This window comes from Plectropomus leopardus, chromosome 24, assembly GCF_026936395.1.
Source record: "Plectropomus leopardus strain MGB_pleo_1.0 chromosome 24, ASM2693639v1, whole genome shotgun sequence".
In the NCBI taxonomy this organism is placed as follows: Eukaryota; Metazoa; Chordata; class Actinopteri; order Perciformes; family Serranidae; genus Plectropomus; species Plectropomus leopardus.
The window spans coordinates 4,904,239-4,914,262 of NC_142199.1; the positions used below are offsets into that span (position 1 = coordinate 4,904,239).

The following is a 10,024-nucleotide window of genomic DNA, read 5'->3' on the forward strand; positions in this document are numbered from 1 at the left end:
CCACTGTTTGTGTACTAATACCTCAGTACTATTTACTACCAAGTTGTGTGCCCCGTTTTTGTTTGGACTGCAATTAAAAATCAACCAATCGGAACAGCCGGAAGGAGGGCTCGTGCGCCCTGGAGCAAGGGCTGGCGAGGGCTGCCAATCACACGACGGGTAGCCAATGAGCGGGGACGCACGGGGTAAACATCCGTGCGTCGTCGGACTGGGAGGGGGGCGGGACTCGACTTGCCTGTCAGGGGGAGAGAGAGAGCGAGAGAGAGAGAAAGAGAGATATAGAGAGAGAGGTGGAGAGAGAGAACAAGCGAATGAGAGAAGAGGCTCGCGAGCAGCGCCGTACACTGTTATACTGGATTGTACTTCATCGGGAGTTTGCGGTTTGGCAGGTTTATATACATCAAAACAGAACAAAGAGATAGGCTCTACAGTGCTATAAAAGAAGAGAGAGAAAAGAATAAAGCGAAGGAGAAATCTCGGCGACTGAATTACAAAAGAACTGAGGACACTCTGCTAATGTTTTTCTCATCCAAAGGGGACATAAACTGGGACTTTGTACATTGTGGAGAATTTGCAAGGCTTTTTGTCTTTTGCGAGCATCAAAAGTTTGTATGGGACAACGCTTTTTTGCAAATATTTGAATTTTAATGCTCGCAATTTCAGTGCAAAACTTTCTGCACATGGTTTCAAAGGGCTTTTGAAAATTCTGGATTTTTTTTTTATTCGCCGATAGAATGTTGTAAATACATGCGGATTTTATTCAGTTTTTTTGCCAGCGTGTTTCCAGGCTTTTTTGCGTTTTTACGCATGGTATCGCCAAAAACCTACTCGTACTTTTAAAGTTTGAATAATTCATGAGATACAATTTGCCTGCTCGAAAGAAGTGACTGTAAAAAAGGGAGGGGGGTTATCCACAAACATATTCATAAGGGTTGACGGAATGGCCACCGCGGCTTCCAATCCTTATCTGCCCAGCAATAGCATCTTATCGTCCGGCTCAATCGTGCACTCTGACTCCGGAGGTGGTGGCATGCAGCCGGGCAGTGCTGCGGTTACCTCCGGGTCTGGGGTCTACAGGGGGGACCCCTCAGTCAAGATGGTACAGAGTGACTTTATGCAAGGCGCGATGGCAGCGAGCAACGGGGGACACATGCTGAGCCATGCCCACCAGTGGGTGACATCCCTCCCGCACGCCGCAGCGGCCGCAGCTGCAGCCGCGGTCGCTGCAGCTGAAGCCGGATCGCCGTGGTCGTCGAGCCCGGTCGGGATGACGGGCAGCCCGCAGCAGCAGGATGTGAAAAACTCCGGCAGAGACGATCTGCACACGGGCACCGCGCTGCACCACAGGCCCCCTCACTTAGCGCCACATCAGACTCACGCCGGGGCTTGGGGGAGTACGACTGCGGCGCACATTAACTCCATATCTGGGGGGCAGCAGCAGCAGCAGTCGCTCATCTACTCCCAGCCGGGGGGGTTCACTGTGAACGGGATGCTGAGCCCCGGCAGCCAGAGCTTGGTGCACCCGGGTTTGGTGCGAGGGGACACCCCAGATCTGGACCACGGCAGCCACCACCACCACCATCACCACCAGCACCCGCATCACCAGCACCACGGCGGCGTTAACAGCCACGACCCGCACTCGGATGACGACACGCCGACCTCGGACGACCTGGAGCAGTTCGCCAAGCAGTTCAAGCAGCGGAGGATCAAGCTTGGTTTTACGCAGGCGGACGTCGGCTTGGCTTTGGGCACCCTGTACGGGAACGTTTTCTCTCAGACCACCATCTGCAGATTCGAGGCTCTGCAGCTCAGCTTCAAGAACATGTGCAAGCTCAAGCCTTTGTTAAACAAGTGGCTCGAGGAGGCCGACTCGTCCACCGGCAGCCCTACCAGCATCGACAAGATCGCGGCGCAGGGTAGGAAGCGAAAGAAGCGCACGTCCATCGAAGTGAGCGTCAAGGGGGCTTTGGAGAGCCACTTCCTAAAATGCCCCAAACCCTCGGCGCAGGAGATCAGCAGCCTGGCGGACAACTTGCAGCTGGAGAAAGAGGTGGTTAGAGTGTGGTTTTGCAATAGGAGACAGAAGGAAAAACGGATGACGCCCCCAGGAGTGGCACAGACGCCGGAGGATGTGTACTCTCAGGTCGGCAATGTGAGTGCAGAAACACCGCCCCCCTCCATGGACTGCAAAAGAATGTTCAGTGAAACATAGAAACAGCACAGAATATTTTATATGAAATTGATAAAAAAAAAAAAAAACTATCGCCCAAGATAGAATTTTTTGATACTGTGATTGTGAGGGAATATGAATGAGACTGCAAATGTGTTATCTATTTTTCATCAGAAAAAAACAAAAATCCCCTTTTTCTTCCCAATTTTCCCCACTTCAAAAAAACGCACCTTCTTCCAGGCCCTGAAATGTCTAAAAGGTTCCTTCTGCTTTTTTCTTTCAGGGGCATTTTTTAGTAGATTACTTAAAAGATGCAAGTGAAGCGAGCGACCAGAGGGTGACAACTACAAGTTCATTCCACCAGGTAATTTTGGCGCATTAAGAAGAGGAAGTATTGTTTTTATTTCTCTTTCCCCTCCTTACTCCAAAAAATATCCCCCCTCATTATCCTGTGTTTGATTGAAGAAACAAAGGAGCAGGCATTTTGTATATTTAGAGGACTGAACCGCCTTCCCTCTATAACAATAACAAGAAAAAGGGGGGGAAACTGCAACAATATGAACAAGAGTGACATCCACGAAGCTTCCATCATGATTTACAGCTTTTGATTTCTGACATGGACTGCATGGAGGATAAGGGATTTTTTTTATTGAGGCCCAGAAGGACTGTCCCCGCCTGATCTCACCATTTTTGGGTTTTTTATTATTATTTAAAGGACACCGTGAGTGGATTTTCCCTCTTTCTTTCCCCCCAAAAAGACATTTGAAAAAGACTTCAAACTGCACTTATTTGAGGAAAAAAAATCTGTTGCCAAGTGTGACTGAGTGGGTGCTGTGGATATTATTGCTGCCCTTTCTAAGCAGTATTCTTTGGTAGGTTTTAATAAACAAAACTCTGTAAAGCCGGCAATATAGATCACTAGATCAGATACTGATCTGAGTTATTTACTTTATATTTTTCATCAGAATGACTTGTTTTAATATTTTATTCGGAATACATATGAATTATTCCAAACGGTAATTTATTTCCCCTCCTTCCAGGAACTTGTGTAAAATGCTTTCCCCTTTTTTTCTTAATTTCCTCTTATATTTTTTTTTCTTGTTGCCCTTATTTGTTTTTAATTTTTTTTGTATTATCGTTTTTAAAGGAGCACAAATCATCATAAGCTGACCGTTGTTAGGTAATAAGGGTATATTTTGATGTGATAATTTGATTGTAATTTAATTTCCAGTAGTGGTTCCGTACGAGCTGATTGAGACACAATAAATTTGTTAGAATGAAATGCAATCATGTTGTGTTTTGAGATTCATATTCTTACCGTATTTGGGGCTTTTATTTTAAAAGGGGTGTTATCGTTTGCATGCAGAATGAAGAAAATGGTGCGTGCTTATAATTACCTCTATTAAAATAATGCACAACAAGGAAAGAATCTATGTATAAAAATTACGTTTTGTATTTACTAGAATATTAAAAAATTCGCATTATTGTGACATTTACGGTATTAAAATCGTATGAATTATTCCCTGAGCTTAAATAAATGTCCACCAGCGCTCTTATCTCCATCCCATAACTGTGTATTACCATTTAAATGAAACATCGCGGTCAGTTGAAGGCCCTGCACAATGCCTCGTCTGTTTGTTTACATCTGCTGCCTCTTGAGGCCTTGGGCAAAACGCACGAGCCCTAACCCCAGCCCGCAAAACATGCATGCACCAGTTTCTGTGTGCGTAAAAATATTCGAGAGAAATTAAAACGGCTAACGTGGGTTGAGCCTGACTGCATGTTATGTAATATTTAGCTTACAGATCCTGCATCTCTTAATACTGATAATTAATAGATTCGTGCGCTCGTCAGTGCAACAAAAGCTGCAAAATAATTGATTTGCACTCGAAATTGAATTTGCAGCTGCAAGATTACGCACGCAAAGCTCCAATGCGATGCGATGCTCCCTAAAAACACTCCAGGTAGAGAGCTCCATAACTCGGTGAGCTGACATGTTGTGTTAGGATGCGGGGCACTGGGTCAGAGAGCTTATTGATTCTGTCTGTCCAGAGCTGAGCAGCCCCACAGGCTCAGCCTCCAACTGCAGTTTACTGAGGATGAAACGGTGAAGTGCTGTTTGACATGTCGGAGTGGTGCAGATTAATATCTGGGTTGTTGTTTCAGGACTTTTGACAGGCTTAGTGCCGGGTAGTTTGCAGGACAGGTGGGGGGGAATAATATTCCCTCTAACGCGCTTGTGCAGTTTGTTATTTTTTCCCATATAATAACTCTAAATGATAGTCAATACTTTTACTTTATTTTTTTAACAGGACTATTTTTCGTCACGGCTGCAAGAGGCAAATGTCTTCAAACTTTATTTTTTTCTTTTTTTCTCGCTCGCCTATTCAGCAAAACTCACAAAACGTGTCCTCTCGCTGCAGGATTTGAATTTCGCGGATGATTTCCCATACTAGTTGCTTAGCAACTGAATTCAATGATATAGAGAAGTGGGCATCATTTTTCTTTGTCTCCATTAGTAAAAGTGGCAGCAAAAGACACGCTATGTGTGCAGTGCAAAACTTTATATTTTAGAATATAGATGCAAATGTGTTGATGGCTTGACAGAACGTTTTAGACTAAAGAGAAAAAATTATTATGAAGCTGTTTAAAAATTTTAAAAAGCGGGAGGTTGGACTGTTTTTGGATATACACTGTTTATTGATGACCCCCTCCCTGCAGTGCTCTAAAACTTTGTATTTTAGAATTTAGACGCAAATGTGCTGATGGCATTTGAAAGAACGTTTTAGACTAAGAAGAAAAATAATTTGGAAGCTGTTAAAAAATTAAAAAATAAAAGCATAAGGTTGGACTGTTTATGGAAATCCATTGTGTGTGGATTACCCCCTCACTGCAGACCTCCAAAACTTTATATTTTAGATTATAGATGCAAATGTGTTGATGGCATTGAGGGGGCGTTTTAGTCTAAAAAGAAAATCAATTATGAGGCTGTTTAAAACAACATAAGGTTAGACTGTTTGTTTGTGGGTGCTTACAATTGTGGATAACCCCCCTCCCTGCAGCGCTCTAAAACTTTATGTTTGGAACTGAAATACAAATGTGTTAATAGTGTTTGAAAAGGCGTTTTAGTCGAAAAACAAAATTAATGATGAAGCTTTTTGATCTTTTTTAAAAAAAAATAAATAAAAAAAAAGCCTAATGTTGGACTGTTTGTGGATATGCACTTTTTGTTAATAGTGTCCCTCCCTGCAGTGCTCCAAAAGTTCATATTTTAGTATTTAGGCACAAATATGTTAATGGCATCTGCAGTAATGTTTTCGTCAAAAGATAAATAAATAAATAAATAAATAAATAAATAAATCTTATGAAAGTATTTTAATCAACCTCAGGCTAGACTGTAGGTATCCACTGTTTGTTGGTATCCAGTGTGGATAAACCCCTCCCTGCAGTGCTCCAAAATGTCATATTTTAGAATTTAGACACAAATATGTTTAAGGCGTTTAAAGGATGTAGTAGTCTGAAAAGAAAATTATTTATGAGGCCAGTTAAAGGAAATAAGCTTGGACTGTTTGCGGATTTTTACTGTGGATTACCCCCTCCCTACAATGCTGCAAAACTGTATATTTTAGAATATAGACGCTACTGTGTTGATGGCGTTTTAAAGGACGTTTACGCCTAAATAGAATTTTAATAGACTTTTTTAATAGGAAATAAGCTTGGATTGTTTTTTATATCCAGTGTTTACGGATAACCCCCACATGTTGTACTCAAAACCTTTATATTTTAGAATTTTGACACAAACGTGTTTACGTTGCTTTCAGGGGACGTTTTCGTCCAAAATAATAATAATTATGGGTTGGATTGTTTGTGGATAACCATATTTTGTGGATTCCCCCTTTCTTCAGTGCTCCAAAACTTCATATTTTAAATAATTGTATTTAAATGTGTTGATGGTGTTTGCAAGGACGTTTCTGCCTGTAATGCTGTTTGGGGTGTTCATTATATTATGCTACAATAATTAGCACATTTGCTTTTTAAAAATAAAAGCATGTGTGCAGTGAGGCTCCACTTTGGCCTCACCTTTGCTCATTAACATGCACTTCCTGTACTCCTCTGCATAAAATCCAATGCAAAGTCACATGACGTGCTGAGATAAGCCCCAACGCGCAAGAGAGGAAGAGGTTCTTCGCTGCTCTCTTAAGTTGCCCCAAAAATCCCATGCAGCGAACCTTTGCGTTTTTACGCACAAAATACCTCTCAGAGCAGCCAGCTCTTGTGTACGGCTTTTGCAGAAATATCACAATCTAGTGAGAGATTTTTTTTAGGCGACACAAAAAGAGTTTCAAATCTCATAATGGGTTTTGGTGCGCCTATTCTCCAACAGCTTTGCCTTTTTCATGGGTCTTCAAAACCATGTTGGCAGCAGTATGGGTGTGCGTGCGTGTGTGCGCGCGCCGTGCGTTCAGGCCCTAGGAGAACTCCGCTTTCCCCCCTTGCTATTGATTTAGGACGCCAGTGGCCCAACAGGCTCGTCGCGCCCATTCGCGCTAATTAAAGCTGCTCGTTGTCACACCACTCTGCTCTTTAAAACAAGACTTGAGCAGGATAGAGAGGGGATTTGTCCCTTAAAAGGCAAACTTTTAATGCACAATAATTATTAATAATATTTCACGTGTGGCTGTGAGCAGCCAGTGCCCTTCAATCACTCACTGACATGTTAAACATCTAATAATCTCTAGCCTATATATCGACATAAACAAATAATAGCGTAATAAAAAAATACACGTCTGTTTTGTTGTAAATGAATATAGATTTAGGCCTAAATTAAACGTAAAAAATATTGAACTTTTATACTTTGTTTTATCATTTTACTCTTGTAAACATCATAATAAGTCTCATTATAAGGCTACAACTTCAGAGTTGTGTTTGCACATTTAACACACACTTTACATCACTTTTAATTCTATGTACACACAAGGGCGTTAGTATTGTTTCAACATTTAGGGGACACACACACATGAAACGGGTTGGTTTTGGGACCTTTTGCCAGAAATTTTTAAGCATCAAGCACTCAATTTCCTGTATTTTGGTGATGCACAAATTTGTGCATTTTCTGCACCAGTTTACGTTTTTAAAAAAAATTAATCGAAACAAAAGTCCTCTTTAAATTTTGTGTTTTTATTTTGGGGAAAAATGTTTTTAATATAAAGGGGGAGGTGTCCCCTGCGTCCCCCTTGAAATGTACGCCTGTGTACACGCGTTTAATTATACTTATTATCTTTGGTATATCGCTTTTTAGACGCTGCTTGAATCCAGGCTGTTTATTCTCTTATATAATAGATGCTTCTGCTTCACAACACACTCAGCTTTTACTTGCAGTCGTAATGTACTTCCACTATAAAAATCTAAATGCATAGGTCGGTGTCTAACCTGGTGCAAATGTGCACGCACACAATGCTTTCCCCCCTCTCTCATACTGTATTTACTCCACGTGTCGAGCCCATGAATATGGATTATTCTGAGCTGCTCTCCGCAGGGAGCCTTCCTCTTCCACGTCCACATGGATTTATCTCTGCTGCAGAAAAGACGCGCAGGAAAAATATCCCTCTGTCTGCTTGTGACTGCTGACTTTTGATCATTATTATTACTGTTGTTTTTTGCAGTAAGTACGGTGGCTTTATTTCTTTGATGCGCCCCCTTGTTTGTGGTGTCGTCATGCGGGGTGACTGCAGACGCCTTGCAAAAAATATTATTATTATTATTATTATTATTATTATTATTATTATTATTATTATTATTATTATTATTATTAAAACCATAAACTGCAGGAAAAAAACACGTTTTTAGATTGTATTTAATTTATTTAGATTTAATTAAAATAATTTATTGCTGTCAGCAAATTCACTTGTGACACCTTGGAGTCAACGTATGAATACATATAAATACATTTTAAAAACTACATGCAATTTTTAATTTATTATGACTATTATTATTATTATTATTCAAGTTTTATATACATTAAAAATACGTCATGGCAATGCATTTACCATACACATTTTCTCTTCTTTCGACATTAAAATACCAAATAACAAATAAAAAATAAAATATAAAAATAAATGAAAATAAAAAAGTAAAAGGCAGTATCATAATAGGCCTACATGTAAATACAGCTTATCAGGTCGTTTTTGTGGCAGCAGCAGCAGAAGAAGAGCAGAGGAGAGAAAGAAGAGGAGGACGTTTTAAAATATGACGTGACTCTCGGGGGTTTCCTCTCTATAAATTGTGAAGGTCATGGTTTTGTGAGCAGGCAGGATGGATAGGTAGAGGAGGGAGGGGGGTGAACGGAGTGTGTAGGCAGCTCAGCCACACAGAGGTAATGTGCTTTAGCATCTCATCTGCCTGTCTGCATTTCAAACGCACATAAAGCTGCTGGAGTTTTTTTTTCTTTTCTTCTTCCCCTCTTTTCTCTATTATTTTGTTTTTAAAAATGCGGATTTCACGCGTTTAATTCAACAACTTGACGGATTCTGGTAGATCGCATTTCAGCATGTTTTTTAACCGGCAGTCTTTTATAAATCATTAATTTGTTTTATTTAGATATTTAAAGTAAAGTGAGAATAAACCTTACTGCAAAACGCCTTTAAAATGCGCATGTGCACAGGCACAAAAAAAACGCAGAAACACAAAATATTACGATATGTTCGTGTTGTTCTCATAATGTTCTAGTTTTAATCTATTTCCAAAAGGTGTTATGTTCTACTTTTTAATGAGGTATCGCCTGTTTATGCCTGTAATAATCCTATCATATTAACATTATTCTTCTAATTTATCCATTATATTCCATGCGTTTCTGTAAACTTGAAATTACTTAAACCATAAACTACAGCATATTAATAATAATATTCCTATAATATTACTTTTTGGAACTTTCTAAGTTTATTTTGTCTTAATACCGTCTTATCCCCACTCTCTATATATTATTTACCATGGAATTAATTACTATTGATTTTTAATTTTTTTTCAAGCACACTTTTGTATTATAAGTTGTCCTTTCTGAGGGAAGTTATTTCTGCGGCCAAAAAACTTCCCTGAAAAGCGTCGTCCTGCACGGATAAATAAAAAATTGAATAAAATAAATCCTATTTGTCAGTGTGAGGGGTTCAGCAGCTTGTGTGCGCCTCTGCTTGGTCACTTATTTGTCTCAGTCGTGTTTGAATTTATCTTTTAGGGAAGATTTGGAGGAAAAGTTGCAGCAGGAGATGAAAAACATTCATGCATCGCTACAGAGCATGCATATTCAGTGTGATCGATATTTTCATCATTTACTTTTTGCAAAAAAACTTCTCTTTGACCTCAATGAGCAGGAAATAGTTTGTTTGTTGCAGTGCGTGACAAAAGCGGCATAAATTATTTAATTAGAAACATTTAAAACGTTTTATTTACACTTTATTCACCATCAAAAACCGAAATATTAAAACATTAATCCCTTCACTATTTTATAAATAGTATCTGCACAATCAAACACTGCTAAAATCCAAATCTATTCACTGTGCTTCTTGTTGAATCGCTCAGGAGTGACTCTGTCCTCTGCAGTTTCTCTGACCTTACAGCGCCACCCAGTGGCCGTTTGTGCCAAAGCCTCAATTCAAACGCCACTGTCATTATCTGCAGCAGAATCAACAGCTTTAATCAAAGGTGATTAATAAAGATGACATTTAATGTAGTTTGGATTGTGAAGAGTGAGATTGTGCACAAGTTTGAGCCCATTTTACAGGTTATTTAAGGCTTTTTTGTAAGCGCTTGTGTGCAGAGAAGTACAGGAAGTCTGAACAAAATTCTGTCCTGTATGCAATT

At 40.1% G+C, this 10,024-nt stretch overlaps 1 protein-coding gene across 1 annotated transcript; it reads left to right on the forward strand.

The window, feature by feature from the left end:
* Positions 1–284: 284 nt before the first annotated feature.
* On the forward strand, positions 285–3,457 carry pou3f3b (POU class 3 homeobox 3b). Its single transcript, XM_042513195.2, has 2 exons — positions 285–2,152; positions 2,454–3,457. The coding sequence occupies exons 1-2, from the start codon at positions 941–943 to the stop codon at positions 2,550–2,552; spliced, it is 1,311 nt and encodes a 436-aa protein (XP_042369129.1). The 5' UTR covers positions 285–940; the 3' UTR covers positions 2,553–3,457.
* The last annotated feature ends 6,567 nt before the right edge of the window (positions 3,458–10,024 follow it).

Excerpts from the sequence above, each read along its gene's own strand:
- pou3f3b (XM_042513195.2), top strand. The coding sequence starts at position 941 with ATGGCCACCGCGGCTTCCAATCCTTATCTGCCCAGCAATAGCATCTTA. Across the intron at positions 2,153-2,453 it reads TGTACTCTCAGGTCGGCAAT|GGGCATTTTTTAGTAGATTA; the intron begins GTGAGTGCAGAA and ends TTTTTCTTTCAG.